Genomic DNA, 17,016 nt, shown 5'->3' with positions numbered 1-17,016 from the left:
CCAGATATGGACCAATTTGAATACTAGTACTTGTTTTAGCGCCCTCAGATTTTGAATATTCTCATATTCTGTCAATTTCTGCATTGTATCTACCTCACCTAAGGATTTTTATCTGCTGCTGTAACTGGAACGCTGCTGTACGCATCGTGCGGCGCAGTAACAGCCATGTGTGCACAGCGGGCCCCACTGTGCACTCCAGTTACAGCAGTGGATAAAGGTCCCTCACCTAATTGGGCGAATGCTTGGAATTTCTAAGCATGAAACCATGTTCTCACAAAGTCCAGAATACAGGTTGTGGAAGTATAGGAATTGAACATGTATGATATTGTGTGTTCGACCTTGAATTGTGGTTATAAAAATAGGGAAAAGGCTCTCTGAGCCTAAGGCGCACACTACGCCTTCTCAGATGTATTAGTATATTAATTTTGTTAGGGTGACAGAATTAATGATTAAAAGAGTTCATGTGAGAGGGTGTAGAATACCCTGCTTGCTTAGAGAACCCTCTCCCATAAAAGTAAGGGTGTTTCTGTATATGTGCTTGAGTCTGCTTGTTGCTTTGGATTCTTCTCCTTCTTTTGACCATGATTTTCTGCATTCTCTGAAGGGAAGAAGAGTCTCTATATCAGGTTAGGGTGTCGCGGTGATTGGCCAAACATTAACCCTCCAGGTTTGGATCCATCAAGTGGGGCTGATATATATCAGGAGGCATAGTACAAGAATGACTGGCAAGGCACACGTTTTTATTTGGTGTTGAACCCTTTTACAAATTGCTGGTGACTTGAGTTTTGTAGGTTTCTCTTCTTTTGCTTTTTTGCTTTCTCCCCCAGCCCAAAATCTGCTGTTTTCATTACTGATGATGTAATCGTACATACAGCATGCATGCCATCTGATTACCACATTTGAAGTAATCAAAATCAAGGTTTGAAAGTGCATATCGGAAGGGTGATTTTAAGAGACATCGTATCGTATCGGAGAGACGCAAGATTCATATGGAAATGGTCAAGAAACAAATGGAAATGCTAAGGATAAATGCAAAATACTATTTTGAAGCATAAAACACTATAAATAACCAATATGCAAAACAAATCATGTATAAAAAGGTGAATAAAGTACGACGAGATAAGTGCATTCAATTGATTATATATACTTGATGAGGTTACATGTACTCGTACCAAATTTTGCAGGTATCATATTGGTACTGTTTCATATTAGTACCTTAAAGATATGATACATATCAGTTAATATTGGCAGATATGGAAGGACACTTAAAACCTTGATCAAAATATATATGCCGAAGTATTGAAACTATTTTTACCTCTTGAAAGTGAATGCACTAAATTTATCTAGTGCCATTTTTTTACCATTCTTGAATTCACTATGTGTGCCTGCTGTGTGACTTGCTGCTCATTTATGAATTCACTATAATCCCTCAACACCAATTGTTTCCTTAACAAAGCTGCATCCAGATCGACTTTCAGACAATCATGTTTTGGAGCTAATTGCCACCTCTCTCTCTCTCTCTAACCGTGGTTTTCCTCGTCTCATCAATCTGTTTTTTGAATGATTTGGTTCTCTGCATCACGTATTCCTCCCTCGCCACATTCCCTAAGTCCAGTTGCATTGCATCTTTCATGCTGAATTGCCCCATATCTGCCATTATAATACGTATTGCTGTACCACAGCCCATGCCATTTGTTTCCTTAACAAAGCTGCGTCCAGATTGACTTTCAGACAAACCATTTTTTAAGCTTGACATCTCTGTCTCTCTCCCCCCCCTCCCCTCCCCCTCCCCCTCCCCTCCCCCTCCCCCTCTTCTCCCCATATGGAAGAACTCATCCATCTGTGTTATGCATGATTCAGTTCTCTGCCCTCACATACGTACTTCTTATTGTTTTGGCCAAACCAAGAGTACCTCAAGCAGAAGCAGCTACATTATGGATGAACAAATCTGACGGGCAATGGTGAACTGTGAACACTTGAGCCATTAATTCAAACCTTTACCCCTCCCTGTATATGGTGGTTAGCATTCCAAATAAGTAGGAGAAGCATTCGATATCAGTGAGGAGGTATGAAGAAGGCCCTCATCTTACTCATTAATGACACTGTTAATTCATTCACAGTTATCCGCCTAAAACCTTCAAAGCTCCATTTCATAAGTGCCAGCCTCCCGGGTTCCACAACAACGTCCCCTTGATCTACTATAGGCCGGCTGCCTCATTATATGAAGAAGAACAACAATGCGGTGATGATCAGGGGGCGTCTTCTTCACTGCCAATCCTCCCAGCTGCTCTCTCCAGGCAGCAAACTTTTGGTCTCTCCCGCTTTGGGCTTGAAAGTTATTTGTTAAGAAGCAAGTCATGTGGAGAGGGGAGAGCCTCTGCTCCATCTGATGAATTTGATATTTTCTCCATAAAAACTGTGTAGTCCTCTTAGCTGGCCGGCATGAAGCTGATAGAGAGGATGATAAAATCAGTACTACTAGGACTACAATACATGTGAGTCGTGGTGGTAATAATAAGGAACAAATAATGCAATTGCTTCGTTTTAGTGAAAGAAAAAAGTGAAATTAGAGAATTTTTTATTTTTAAACTTGGAGAGAGAAGCTTGGAGTTTCCCGTAGAAACAAATCAGGGAAGAAGCAGCAAAAGGTGGGGCGGGCAGAGAAGCTCAGTTTTACGCGAAGGGAAAGTGACGGAGCGCGCATACGAGTGGAAGAGAAACAAAAGGTGGGGCAAGAAGAGACACTATGTCTTGCGCAAAGGGGAACAATGGAGTGCGCATACAGGTGAAGGAGCAGCAAACGGTGGGGCGGGAAGGCATACAGAGGCGGGCAGGGATGGGCCAAGAAGGTGTGGGGTGGGCGCACAGTAAAGAGGTTGCAGTAGGGGTTGGGGTGGTCGATCCCACGAGGACGAGGAAGGTGTGGGGTGGGGAGAAGATGGGTCAAGTATGGGAGTAAAGTTGAAAGAGATGTACTTGGAAAAATATCAGTTTGGGATTAAGACTAAACTCACAAGGTATCGGGTGTCAATTGGTACTGTATCCGGTATTCAGTACGGTATCGAAGCCAAACACCTCATATCGATACCGTATCGTATCGCATATGGTACCATTTTTTCATATTGATACCATACCATAAGGTATTGGTATGATGTATAGTTTTATTCGGTATGTTTATGATACGGTATACGGTATTTGTTGTATGGTTTCTTATATTATATATACATAAATTTATATATATATATATATAATATTATACGATATTCAGTAATTCGGTAAGGTATCGATATGTACCGACGGTATCAACCTCCATACCGATATCATATTGTACCTAGTACGATATCATTTTCCATACCGGTATCGTACGGTATGGTACTGTACCAGTAATACGGACATCTGGTACGGTTCCGATTTCAATATATAGTATGGGTACAGAATTGACACCCCTAGGTATCTCAAACAACAGTTTTAAAAGTTAAGGCATCTTAAATGTATTTTAACAAACTTAGGGCATCTCATGTGTAATTTATTCTTTATTATATAAACTTGTATTATATTTATTGGGACTGTATAATGTGATATTCCCAGGTTGACACATTGAGAGGGGATGAATTAGGGCCACAAAAATTCTTTCAATTTGAGGAATCCTGGTATGCAGAAGATGGATCTCTTGCTCCACTCACCAAGGTATGTTTCATTGGTCTCTCACGTTCTTATCTCACTACATAGTTTTCAAACCCCAAACCCTATATTAGACCAAAAGGAGTTAGATCCTTGTGTGATCTTGGATCCATGAGGTAGGACTAGGTTCTAGTGACCCTAGGAAGGCCTATGACTCCCCTCCATGACCCCGAGGGCCATGTGAACTCCAGGTTCCAAGATGGAGGAGAAAATCTTAAGAAATCCCAAAAAGAACCCGATGGATGCCACGAATGGAGTCATTGTCGTGGTTCCATCCGTAAGACCGTCTAGTGTATGTTGGTAGCTGGTTCGGCCAGACTCGAGCGGATTCACTACATTGCCTCCGCCCGCGTGGTTTGTTCCCTCTCGGAATGTCTCGAGAAGCTAGGACGGATGTAGGAGAAGCGATTCATAGAGAGGTTCCGTCCGTTTGTTTTGTTTGCTCTCGGGTATGTCTCGGGGTTGAGCAGATGCGAGGCGGATCGAGGTGGGAGTTCCATCAGTGGATCACGTCCTCATATTTTGGACTTATTGGCTTGAACGGAGTCGGGCGGACTCACCTTGTTGCTTCCATCCGTGTTGTCTTGTTTGAGACCCAATTTTAACTTTGGGGCATAACATAGGACCCCTCTATACATCTTTTAACACTTGCTTTCACGTCCATAGGCTACCCAACTCGATAGAAAGAAGCGTGCACGGTGAGATTCATGTCAACCACGTCGGGTAATACCAGAATTAGGTGAGTGGATTTTGGGTGATTTGTTTGGGCTTGAATATCTATTAAATATTCATTATCATGCTATATATGATTTATAAGCATCTTATGGCATTTGCATTATTTATCTTGATTGTGAACTGAAATGCGAATGTGATGTGTTAATGGTTTAACTAATGTATCGGATCACGGTCTTTGGGTGTACCGGTATCGAAACCCCAAAAATATTTATAAAAATATGTTGACTATCATCACCTTACTGTATGCGTCGTCTTTGTCTTGGTACCGGTACTAGATGTAATGGGACGTTGATGCACTGGAAGACCTCTCGGGACGATAGGACTTGTGTGTAGTATATCATGGTTAGGATTCTTGTTCCCCTATGCTACTACCCTTGCCAACGGATTTATATGTTAGATAGTCACGAGCATCTGTTGCTGTGGGGGAAAGAGGTCAGTCGGGGGTAGTGATGGCTAGAGGGTGCCTCTGGTGGTGCGATGGCTTCGACTGACGTGGCTCCTTGTGATAAGCTGAGATTTCATTGTGGTGATAAGTTAGTGACCCACAGTGTCTCTGAGTTATCATAGTAGCATACACTTGACTTAGAATTGTGTACTAGGTGAAAAATAAATCTAACATGTGCATGCATCATGGATTGATTTCAAATTGCTTGTTTATGTGTATGTGCATTCCCTTTGCTCTCTCACTACCTTATGGAGCTAACCCGTTCTTGCAACCTCTTTTAGTTGATATGCGGGTAATCTCTTGATGAGCTCCTATGGATGCGAATCAAATGGAGCTGATGACTTGGACTTGGATGTCGATGTACACCCAAGAATGGTGCCCTTGGGCGTGATTTAAAACTTTACTCTTGTATTCTTTTTGTTATGTACGGACTCCATATATAAATTTATAGAAATTACGGATGGATACGGGATATAGTAAGCGTAATATATGTTATCATTAGAGAACCCGACATCTTGCATTATTCAATTTTAAAATGATTTACGCTTTGCTGAATTAGATCTCTTTATTTTGGGATGATTTACCCCATTAGTTTACATACCTTGACATTATCATGCCTTGATATTGAGTAGGTGGATCGGATACTTGTATTTGTGATTACGATAGTTTTGGATGACACTGTCGTCCCGTCACCCATTTTCTTGCAAAATATCCTTTATTGGGATGGGGCGTGACACATACTCCTCTCTTGTAGTTTCTCAACTTGAGAATTTGGGCATATGGTTTCTGGGAATTCAAACCCAATCCTTAAGCTCACCAACCATCCTTGATTTATTTACCATTTTACTAAACCACCCATCCCTAAGAAATCAACCAAAATCCTAAATGTAGCTTTGTTATCACTACCTCTGCATTTGGGCTACCAAGAACCAAGTCATTTTCAATAACTCTAAACCAAATCCCATCACATTATTAAGCCTCTCACGGGACATCATGAAGTGATGCCTCTACCCCCAGGTAGATACCTAGGCATGCTCCCCATTGGCCCGTGCGGCAGTGTAGAGACCATGCAACCAAGTAGAGATCTCTTGCCCTTTCTATTTTCACCCCCAAAAAAAAAAAAAATCTCCATTCTTCTAAACTCACTTGTCAATTGTTATTGCTGCTCCGAGAGTCAAATCAATTTTGGCTTTATGTATTGTTAGAAACCAATTATTGAGAAATCAAGTTAGAAAAGTCAGGCCAGGCAATAAAAGACGCTCCAAATGCGAGCTCGTTAGATTTCTAGATTCTTGATCTAGGCTGCTCTCCCTATTAGGAAATAAAGGATCTCGACTTTGGGCGCTTTGGCCCGATCTCGATTGGTGGCGGTTCCTCTGCTCTTTCCCATGTCAATGGAGAATTGTTCTTGAACCTCCCGCTCTTTCCCATGTCAACAGGAGAATTGTTCCTTCTAGTATGTTCTCTTGATTTCATTCTCTGAAGCTCATCCTGTTCAACCATTTTCAAGCTTACGATGATGGTCCGAACTTGAAGGACATGGGAGCAACAATTCCACCCAAACCTATCTTTTGGAGTGGGATATGATGCTTCCTTAGAATTAACACGGTTTTGGCTACAATGTCGGTCAAGCTTATGGTTATGCATCTGTTAGTTGATGATTTAGGATGGAGTTTCTTTAGCCGTTTAAGCCCCTGCAAGCGTGTACAGGGAATGTTCACGTACGTGAGCGTACATGAACAACTCATAGCTGTTCACGTGCGTGGGAATGTTTCATCTGAGCGGCTATGAGTCGTTCACGTCGTGAACATTCACCCCCGCAATCAAGGTTTGTAATCTATCATATTGGCTGGATTGGATCGAGATTGTCCAAACTCGAGCAAACATGACACTTTTACCTATTTTTTTTGTAAAAATCCCAATTTTTTACCGTTTTACCCCTATCAATGCGGGTGGATTGGATTGGTGTTGGCGATCGCGATCCAATCCCGCCTACAATCGACGTCGATCCAACCAAAATTGGCCAATCGATACAAGATTACGAACCTTATGCGCAAGATAGGAATATTCTATTAATCAAACACATTTCATTGCAACTCCGACCAGCAATTTCACTCAAGCAAATAGATAAATAGAAGGCCCTACATTTGGATCCAAGATACCAAAACTCTAGAGCCAAAACAGTTTAAGTAATCAACATTTTCTGGTAATATAATAACAATTTAGAGTAAACATGACATAAAAATACCTGTAGAAGGATTTAAATATAAATGCATGATTACTAAGTAGAGATCTTTTTTCCTAAATTTACAATTACCATTAAAAATTCTTATTTGTTTGGTTGCAAGGGGAATGGAAATTTTTGATGTAAAGTGAAATTTTTTTCTCAAGGGTAATAATTTTAGGTGTTTGGTTGTCAGGAAATTGTTTTTCCCATGAGAAATAAATTTCACTTTTGAGGTCAGATTGCAATTTTAATTTTCTGACCAAAAAACGCAAGTAAAATCAAAACTCGAGAAACGACTTGAACCTTGCTTTGTGCGTTGTTTCGTCGATTGGAGAATCTCTGCAACCGTTTGAGAAGCTGAAGCCCTAACGTCTCTGGTGCTGGTTCTGAGAAGGCTTCGAAGCTCGAGCAAGCTCCGAAGCTAGGACGGGGCCTTTGATTCAAGTCTTCGGTAGACCTTGCATCTGGTTCATTGAAAAATTCCCCAAACCCTTGCCCCATTCTTCTCCGTGTCCGTTCCTCGGCTATTGTAGCGACCTGCGAAGTGCGATCTCACAATACTGGAATACCCCCTGTGGCAGTCAGTAATTGCAGCAGCAGATTCACCATCTCCGTTCAATTCGGCCAGCGACAATCTATCTACTCTGTAAGTTTTCTCTCTGTGTGTGTGACTGTGTCTCTCTCTCTCTCTCTCTCTCTCTCTTCTCTATTTGTCTGAGCTTTCTATCCTTACAGAGATGCTTTATTTGCTTCCTGAATCTTAAAATTGAGATGAGTTGCACTTGTGGGAAAGCTTTGTAGCTTATGTATAATACCTTAATGGAAGTTCATCTGTCTGAGATTTGGTTTTATTTATTTGAATGATGTATTAGTTTGTGTATCTTTTTTTTCGCCTTGTTGTTTCCTTTGTTTGCCTGTGTATTCTGAGCACAAGGCCACTGTGTTTAAACTCTTCTCCTTCACGAACCCTTGTATGTGCACCTTCCATCTTTCCTGGATCTCCTTCTTCATGTGCTTCATATCCACATTTGCTGCTGCTCCCCTTGTACCCATCATTTGAGACAATCTCAACCTCAAACGGTCCAACAACCCAAATATTAACACAGTTTTTGAGGTACAGAGGTAGTGCTTAAACGAATGCTACCTCTGTATTCAAATATCTGATTAGTTACCATCTGCTGGATATTTAACACTGATACTGATACCCTATCTCAACATGACAACATTAGTAGACTGGATATTGGGGTTAGTTGGTCAGTGACTTACTGTCTCAGGATATAAAGAGCCTCTGCTGAGGCTGGAGTTGAACCAGACTGAATAGAAGGTGTAGCAAATTATGGGAGCTGTGCTATGATTTTTAGCCTTTGGTAAGAGGGTAATAAAATGAGAGTTTTTGAAGTTCATAGTAAACCCTCACATTAAGTCACTAAAGGAGCTGAAAAATGGTACTTAAGTGGGCTTCAAGTTGTATTGAATCCCAAGGAGTGGATATTTTATCAAAAGCCTTGGATTTTTTCTGCTTATTAGGGGGGGAAGATCGTTTTCTGTTCAATGTTCTTACAACCGATGTCTAGATTTTGGGGCCTTGTACACTACAGTAGAGGCTTTTTTATACCATATATAATTCACTTTGACTTGTCAAGAAAAGGAATTGGATATGATCTGCTCCGTATCTGGTGTGTTACAAGCTTGGATATATAACATTTTTGCTATGAGTAAGCCACTGCTTGCTACATCTCTTACATTTAAATTGTTTACGGAGTTGTGATGTTTTCTAACATTCTTTGAGAATAAATTTTGAATTATTTTGTTTTTTACTTGTGGCTATCTTTTCTAAATCTACATCAGTCTAGCATCAAGTTATTGTTGGTTGAGTTCAATGACCCACTTGTAATTAGTATTAGTATTTTGGTCTTTAAATGTTTCATTTAGTTTTTAGTTGAGTTGTCAAACCATTATAGGGAGGCAGAACACTTTAGTTTTTAGTAGATGTCTTTGGTTGCATAAACTTAGATTGTTCCTCAACTCTTCCTACCATAGAAGCTGCGGATTTACTGCAGAAATTGTCTTTAGATTCTCAGCCCAAGACTCTTGAAGTTCCTGAGGTCACGAAGAAGGTAATTTGCATATGGTTTCCTTTGTTTCCCTGAGAAGTTAGCTTGTAAGAAACAAAATACAGGGGGTCGATGCTGTCCCGCTGTCTTGGAGAGATGAGAAGTCACTGGCTCCTTGAAGAGATAACATCATCCAAAATGATGCCATAGGAGACTCTAGATGTGGACTGCCATTTGGAATATTGTCTTGCTTGGACTTGGGAGGGGTGTTTAGTTATTGTAAAGGCATGTGGTCTAGGGTCTTAACCGTGTACTTATCCTTATAGTTAAACAATTAGTGTATCATTATAGTTAAACAATTAGTGTATCATGTTGTCTTTTGTTTTTCCACTTTCTCAATTTATTCTCAATTAGAGAATAAATTATTGCTGATTACTGTGAAAATACTTTGATTCTTTAAAGTTTTATAGTTAAGAACATCTATAATAGAACACAAGAGTATGAATTAGAATTAACTAATACTTGTGTCAGCTTTAGAACATCGAAAAGATTCAAATTCTTCTAAGTACTGTTAGATAATATATGTTTCCATCCATGCACCCACATGGTTCTCCTATAACAGACTAAAATACTTCTGAAGTACTGTTTAGATAATATATATTTGTCCAAAGAAGCTATTAACTATAGAACCAAGTTGAGATCAGGCCTGGTTTCAAGGAAAAAAAAACTTTATAAATGGTTTTCATTGGAACCTTCTTTATTTCCTTCATGTATTGTTTGTCTGTGCTTCTTTTCCTCAGCTATAGTGTTTTATGTATCCCTTTGTTTCTTTTGTCATTGGTTGGTTTTTGGTTCTTGTAGTTGGGATATTTAAAGTTGGTTTGGTCTGTCCTTATCACTTTCAATAGCCTTTTTTAGTGACTCTGGAATCATGTCTTTAGGTTTATCTTGGAAGGTTCCTTGTTTAGTTTTCTTTTGTTGCCTTGGTTTGTCTAGGAAGACAAACCTTGTATTTCTATATGAATTCTGTTCCTCTCTCTCTCTCTCTCTCGAATTTCCTTTTCCATGATTGTTAATGTGAGATTATACTTAATATCCATTACCAAGGTTGCGAAAAAGAAATCAAGTCAGGTTCCTAGCAACACATACAATGTGATAGAAGCCCAATAGTAATTTTTTTTTTCTTTTTTAGGTCATTGGTCTTTCTCATCTGTGAAGGAATAGCAATCAGCTATTACTTGAATTTCTATCTTCAATTATATTTGTACTACTGATCAAGTGATACTTTCTTTGCTAAGCTAATATTGTTGATGCAATACCTCAAGGGACCCTTTTTGTTATCTTTGTTCATTGACAACTAAGGAGGGAGAGACTGATGTGGATGTTGGATTGTCTTCTTTTTTTTTTGGCTAAAGTAGATGTGAGACAATAGTGTAACTTTGCTTTTTTTTTTTGTACCATGGTAGACATTAGGTTGAATAGTTTCCATGGAGGACTCACATGTAGAAGGAGATGGTGACTCAGAGGAGGAACTTATTATTGACATTGCAACCTCAGTAGCAACATCAGCAGCTATGATATGCAACGCCGTGGAATACTACTCAAAATATGTGGACAAGTCAATCTATAGGAATACTTATTATACTCATCGTGGTTTTGTGAGTCGTATACTGGAGTCAGATGAGGACTGCAAACACATGACTAGGATGACTGTAGATTGCTTTCAACGCTTTGTCAATATTTTTAGAGAATCGGGTCGTCTTCACGACACCATTCATTGTACTGTTGAAGAACAAGTATCAAGCTTCCTACACACAATTTCCCTCAACCAAAGGAACTGTACCATATGTATCTGCACGAAAGATCTGGAGAGACCTTGTGTCGTTACTTCCATAAAGTTCTAAATGCTATCTTAGACATGCAAAAAGTGTTCATCAAGGATCCTATTGCTGAAATCCCTCAAAAAATTAAGGATAATCCTAGATGGATGCTATATTTTCAGGTACAAAACTTGAATACAATAAACAATTAAGCATATATTAATTTATTTTTACTAATCAATGGAACATATCTCTTTTAGGACTGCATAGGTGCCACAGATGGCACACATATCCCGGTTAGTGTAAGTCCTGATTATGAAGCTAGGTTTCGTAGTCGTAAGCAAAATCCCACCCAAAATGTGTTGACCGCATGTGATTTCGATTTGAAATTCACATATGTCTTAGCAGGATGGGAGGGTTCAGAAGAGGCTTATTGAATGTTTGCATTTTGAATCATTAGGCCCGAATTTACAATTTGGTTTTGCTTCAATGGTCATTAAAGAATATAAATGTCTATCCATTTATTTATGAATGTCCGATAATATCCCCCCCATTGATGTGCGATACCCTTTCCTGACCATCCAAATTGTTAGAATTTAGAGGCTCTCTAATTGCCCATGCACATTTGTGTGTAAATGTTATAGGTCTCAATGGGGTGAATATGATGTGTTTTCAAATAGAATTTCAAATTCATTAAAATTTTGTCATTTATTACAAAAGTTTGAAATGATCGGTGCACCCTTGGTCCTTTCTGCCTTTTCAGGGGTGCACCGGCCATTTTGCACGGCAATGCCTAAGCGCAGGTACACACCGCACTACAACACCGGTTAGCGTTCCTTTTTTCATAAATTATTAAGAAAGAGCCTTATATAAGTGAAAGTTAGTATAATAGGTTGGATTACAAATTTTAAAAAATTTTACATTGATTTTACATCAATTTTACAGACAACCAAACAACTTAGTAAAATTAATTTCACTTTACTTCTTTTGCAACCAAACGACTTAAAAGGGAAAAAAAAATCCCTTCACTTTGCTTTCCTATTTCCCTTGCAACCAAACACGCCCTATATGAAAAATAAATAAATATACCTAATCGAATAATACTACAAGTCTACAGCTTTCCTGGCTGGGCCTGTATGGCATCAGTGGTTCTCATTCCTTTTTGAGGTTTTTTTCAGTCTTATGTATAAAAAACCAAAAAGATTCAAACCTTTAGTTCCATCTACTGAATAGTGAGAATATAATTAATCTCACCCAACCATATGGGAAAAAAAGGGAAATGAAGTCATTCAAACCACACAACCTGAGAGTGATCTTCTGATCATTTATTTTTACTGTTCTTAAAATATTTGACCAAATTTTTTACTGTCTTATTCAAATTTAGAAAAGGGTTCAAAGCTTCTTTTTTTCCCACTCATTAGTCACTGGTTTGCATTGTAACTTTGCAGTTAAGGTTATGTTAATAAGAGCTATTGATTTCTGGTTTCAGACTTTTGAGTTTGACCTTCTATATGTTACAAGTACAATTCAAAAACCATGCTTTGTTCTGAATTTTATTTTATTTTTTTTTTTGGTGAAGAGTTCTGAATTTTCTTTGCAACAGATCTATTCCACCATTCAAATTCTTTTATGGACCAAATGATACACTAGTAATGATGTATACACTAATGAGATTTGTAGCACTGCCACATGCAATTCAGGGCCGATCAGGGTTGACCCGGCCCAGTCAGGGTCAATCAGGACCAGGTCGGGCTCTTGTAAACCCTGCCAGTAGTGGGCTGGGCCGGGCTGGGCTTGAGTTTAGTTTAAGACCCCTAGGATTAGGTTGACATACCGGGCCCAGCCCAGCCCGGCTTGTTGACATCCCTATTCGGATGCCAAACGTGCCACCTGCACATGATATCCAAACCCCTATTCACTCCTCTCTTGTTGCTTGCTTTTGACTTTGTAAAGTTTTTATTCCCGATTGCCAATGAAAAATTCTCAACTCTTGGCTTGGAATTAGGGTTTTTGAAATTTCTGTACTCTCTACTACATCGTACTCTCTCTCTCTTAATTTCTCCACTTGGTCCTGCGTCTGCATTGGTCTGCTTAGTTATCCATCTACTAATGCTTACTAAGATTCCGTTCCTGCTTATGCTTACTATGAATCTGTTATCTTTGTGTAACCTTGTCTGATCAGAAGCAGTTTCCCTTAACATTTGCTGAACCCAGATGGAGGAGTCATCGTTCTTTGACCGGATGATCAGTCGCCTCTGCGCTTCGAGCAAGTATGCGTTCATTCTTATGCCTTTACTTTGGTGCCCATGTAGTTTACATGTTCACTCCCTGTGAAGATCAAATTATTCTTTATCGCAATTAAAATCTTGTCATTTAGTTTGTTCTGTATTTTTTGTTTTTGCTGTTTTGTACTAGCTGATTAATAAGGATACCCAAACAAAATTATTTTCTAATCCAATTTTTGGTAGTAGGAGAGATTGAAAATAGCTTAGAGATGCACTTGAAAGCTATCCCTGGTAAAAAAATGGGGTTTCTTGTTATTCTTCCATAGCATAATCTGTAATGTTTGAGATTTCGCCTTGTGGGGTGATTTCATTGGGGAAACAGAATTTTTTCATTAATATTAACAAATTTCAACAATTTTGTCAATTTGACCAGATCATGAACCATGGTGAAACAGAAATATTTCACTAATTTCAATAGATTTTCCTCAAAATTTCAATTATTTCTTCCATTAGTGTAATAGTAAAGGACTTATCGAATCTGAGTGATCTTCATGTAGTTCCTTATCCAACGTTTTAAAGTTCGCAGGTTGGGATAGGATTGGTATCCATCAATTCCAATTTGAGTAAGGCTAGATCAGGTGAACTCGGTCATACCCAAGTTAGTCAGAACTCATTTAGTCCCAATCAGGGTCAATCAATTCCTAGTTAAATCGGCCAATTCTGCTGATTCAATCCAAATTTTGAAACTTTGTCCAATCCCGAGGGAACCTTTCCTTTCTCTTGACGAAGTCCTTCCTGAAAATTTTAGGTATTACATTGGTTACCCAAAGGACTTTGGGCCCTCACGAGTTATTCACTTCACATCAGAGCGAGAGTTTGTGCAGCTCCTGCATGAAGGTCGTCCCATGGTTGTTGCATTTACTCTCAGGTATTGGCTTTCCATTTCAATTCTTTGCATCAGGCTGTTCATTGTGTATTGATTTATCACAGAAACTCATCTCAGCTGCTTTGGTCTACTTGTTTGCATGTTATTTGCAGGTGTGCCTATACAAAGCATCTCGATAAAGTACTAGAGGAAGCTGCGGCTGAGTTTTATCCCCATATAAAATTTATGCGTGTATGATTCCATTCCTAAGCTTTTTGCAAAATTTATCAGGCATGCTGTTCGAAGGCCATGCCACGAACAGTTTTGTGTGTTTTACAGGTTACAATGATATTTGTTTAATATTCTGCTCCACAGTGTTCTTTGAATTGTATTTCTTCCTCAGCTGAAGAGGGGGATTAGTTGTCAAGTATATGCCCATGTACCCCCTCCAAATGTCTTTGTGGATAAAATATTTGCTTTTGTCATTTTTCTTTATTGTCAGCTGGAATAATTGATTTTTGATTTGTTGTATTTTATGCTTTCATCTAATTGTAAATCATTTTCCCCTTGGAATGATGGGTCACATGGCCGGAAGCATACCTTCTATCACTAATTTAAGTTTTTTAATTGTATGTGCATTAACCTATAAAGAAAAAGCACACACATCACTAGAATGCCTGACTTTCAGATGTTGATCACTTCACCCTAACATGGACTCTTCCTATGATGTTATCCAGGTTGAATGTCCAAAATATCCTGGATTCTGTATAACACGACAGCGGAAAGACTATCCCTTCATTGAAATATTTTACAGCCCAGAACAAGTATGTTTTGCTTCTCTTCAACTTATTTTTATGTGTTTCTCATAAAAAAAATTTAATTTTTATGTGTTGTTCTTCTAAGGGTGGCACTTCACCACTTTAGTTATTTCTCTTTCCATAATTTGGTTGAAGAAGCTTTAATTTTGTTTTCAACCAATTTAGTGTGGTGGCCATGCTGATATGAATGCAGTGCTCTGCTCTCACAGTGACGAATGAAGGCATCCTTCACTATAATAGGCTTTCCCTTTATGTATAAACTTGTGTTGTGAAAATCGATTTGGTACTGCACAATGACACAAGTTGGTTGCTATCCAAAGATTTAGTGACTGATCATTGTGAGGAGGGGGGGGGGTTGAAATTGTATTCACCAGCTCTGGTTGCCTGGCCACTGATTGTTATGGTCTCAAGGGACGGATGGCAGGCTATTCCTGGGGTAGTACTGATTGCCTGAAAATAGACTCAATTTAAAACTAGGTCATTTTCCCAAGCATGTTTCATACAGAATCATGGTGAACCTTCTTATGGAAACAGATGTGAAGTTTAAAGTCTTTAGCTTTGTTTTAGCTGCAGGTTTCTTGGTTATTGCATCTGTTACAAGTTCTAATGCAACATTCTGGTTGCCGCTTGACTTTATTTGTTGACATTTAGTGGTAGAAATCACTGCTTCCGTATTCTTTATCCCAAATAACGTCTAACATTAAAAATGTCCTTGTTACAGGCTGTGAACCAAGGGAGGGTTGTTGATCCTAGTATAACAAAATACTCAGTCAAGGTCTTGCCTGTAAGTTCTGAACTTCATTTGCAATTCTATCAATTAAATCTCGTCAGGTGCCTACATTGGTGTAGTGATGGACCAAAGTTAGATATTCTCTTCTAATGAGCTCTATGCGCCCCTGAAAAAATAAATAAATGAGTAAATGGAATGTTGTAATGTTTTCCATCAAAAGAAAAAGATTTTTTTTTTTTTTTTGGGCCTAATATAGTTCCTTTGATGATTGGGAAATGGGCTCTTTGCAAGTCTGTTCTCAAGACGCTAAGACTAGGAATAGTTGACAGAAGATAAAGAATTTTGTCTTAAATTAAAAGGTATTAACGACCCATTAGAGCCAACACTCGGTCGTGGCATTGGTCTGGGTGCAAAAGAGTGCTGAAAAGGTATACTTGTCTCTGCTAGTTATTTGTGGGTTATCATGAATAGGCACAAAATTGCTAAAAAGAACCTAAAGATCAGTTGCAGTCTGTGACTTCAGTTTATAATGTTCTGAATCTCATTATTCACATCTTTTTCTTTTTTTTTTTTTTTGGGGTGGGGGGGGGGGTGTTGTTACTTATTACCATAGTTATCAAGGCGTCTCCATGGCGGTGTCGCCTTGAATTTTGCCCCTTTGTAACGCCATGGTCGTTTTTCCGCATTGATAACTATGCTTATTTCATGATAGTGATTAAAGTATATGTCGTATAATTTGTATCACTTAATCTGTCTGCAGTTCAATTATGATGCCAGTGCATATGGGTTTAGGGAGTTCTTCAAGCGACATGGGATACACTTGTCGACTCCAAAAGACTAAGAATTGAGATCATTCACAATGTTTTGTTTGATGGAAGGATCCTTTCCAAAGACTGGCTTTCTTGGAGTGATGAAGATCCAATCTAGAAAGTCCTGAAATAACCTTTCTTAGCCTGCAAATGTTGATTTGCTGCCATCAGAAAAACAGCTTGGTTCTGCTCCTGAATATTTGATGTGTAAAGAGTTGTAGCATCCATCCAGAAGTTTGTTAAGCTTTGTTCATCAATTATGCCTTTCAGGGTTTTAAACAGTGGAATCGGATCTGTCCCAGATAATTCTAGCATTCTAATTTGGATCGGCTGAAATTGTTCAGGAATCGGCCAGATTCTGCCCTTGCTCTAGTAATGCAGTATGAATATGCTGCTTTGGATTGGCGGAATTGGGATAAGCTGCTTTAGATGCAAATGACCTAGTGTACAATGAAATTAAACATAATAGGTGGTGTTTAGTGTTTAATTAAAGGTTCTTCTCTTCGTATCCAAGGAGGTTACAAACAGAATTTGTAACCATACATTGTTTGTTTCTACAGGATCATATGTTAGTTATTTAGAAGGCCTAAAGATGTAAAATCCCATG

At 38.9% G+C, this 17,016-nt stretch overlaps 2 protein-coding genes across 5 annotated transcripts in view; both read left to right on the top strand.

The window, feature by feature from the left end:
- LOC122646209 (probable inactive shikimate kinase like 2, chloroplastic) overlaps positions 1 to 733 on the top strand; it is a 76,672-nt gene extending 75,939 nt beyond the window's left edge. For all 4 annotated transcript variants that reach the window (XM_043839710.1, XM_043839708.1, XM_043839711.1 and 1 more), the window contains one exon: positions 605 to 733. In XM_043839710.1, the coding sequence (XP_043695645.1) occupies positions 605 to 711 (107 nt within the window). In that variant the 3' untranslated portion in view covers positions 712 to 733. The remainder of the gene's footprint in view (positions 1 to 604) is intronic.
- Positions 734 to 13,047: 12,314 nt separating this feature from the next.
- Positions 13,048 to 16,662, top strand: LOC122646211. The gene is made up of 6 exons (XM_043839712.1): positions 13,048 to 13,232; positions 13,996 to 14,115; positions 14,226 to 14,304; positions 14,790 to 14,876; positions 15,592 to 15,654; positions 16,361 to 16,662. Exons 1-6 carry the CDS (start codon positions 13,177 to 13,179, stop codon positions 16,439 to 16,441), a joined length of 486 nt encoding a protein of 161 aa, XP_043695647.1. The 5' UTR covers positions 13,048 to 13,176; the 3' UTR covers positions 16,442 to 16,662.
- Positions 16,663 to 17,016: the final 354 nt, after the last annotated feature.

The sequence above is a fragment of the Telopea speciosissima genome, chromosome 11 (genome assembly GCF_018873765.1).
Source record: "Telopea speciosissima isolate NSW1024214 ecotype Mountain lineage chromosome 11, Tspe_v1, whole genome shotgun sequence".
Lineage (NCBI taxonomy): Eukaryota > Viridiplantae > Streptophyta > Magnoliopsida > Proteales > Proteaceae > Telopea > Telopea speciosissima.
Note: the sequence above shows the minus strand (reverse complement) of the source record. Positions and strands in the feature narration are given on the sequence as shown.

Bases quoted from the DNA above. Each gene is read 5' to 3' on its own strand.
- LOC122646211 (XM_043839712.1), top strand. From the start codon at position 13,177: ATGGAGGAGTCATCGTTCTTTGACCGGATGATCAGTCGCCTCTGCGCT. The intron at 13,233-13,995 runs GTATGCGTTCAT...TGAAAATTTTAG, and splicing joins CGCCTCTGCGCTTCGAGCAA to GTATTACATTGGTTACCCAA. The intron at 14,305-14,789 runs GTATGATTCCAT...GATGTTATCCAG, and splicing joins CCCATATAAAATTTATGCGT to GTTGAATGTCCAAAATATCC.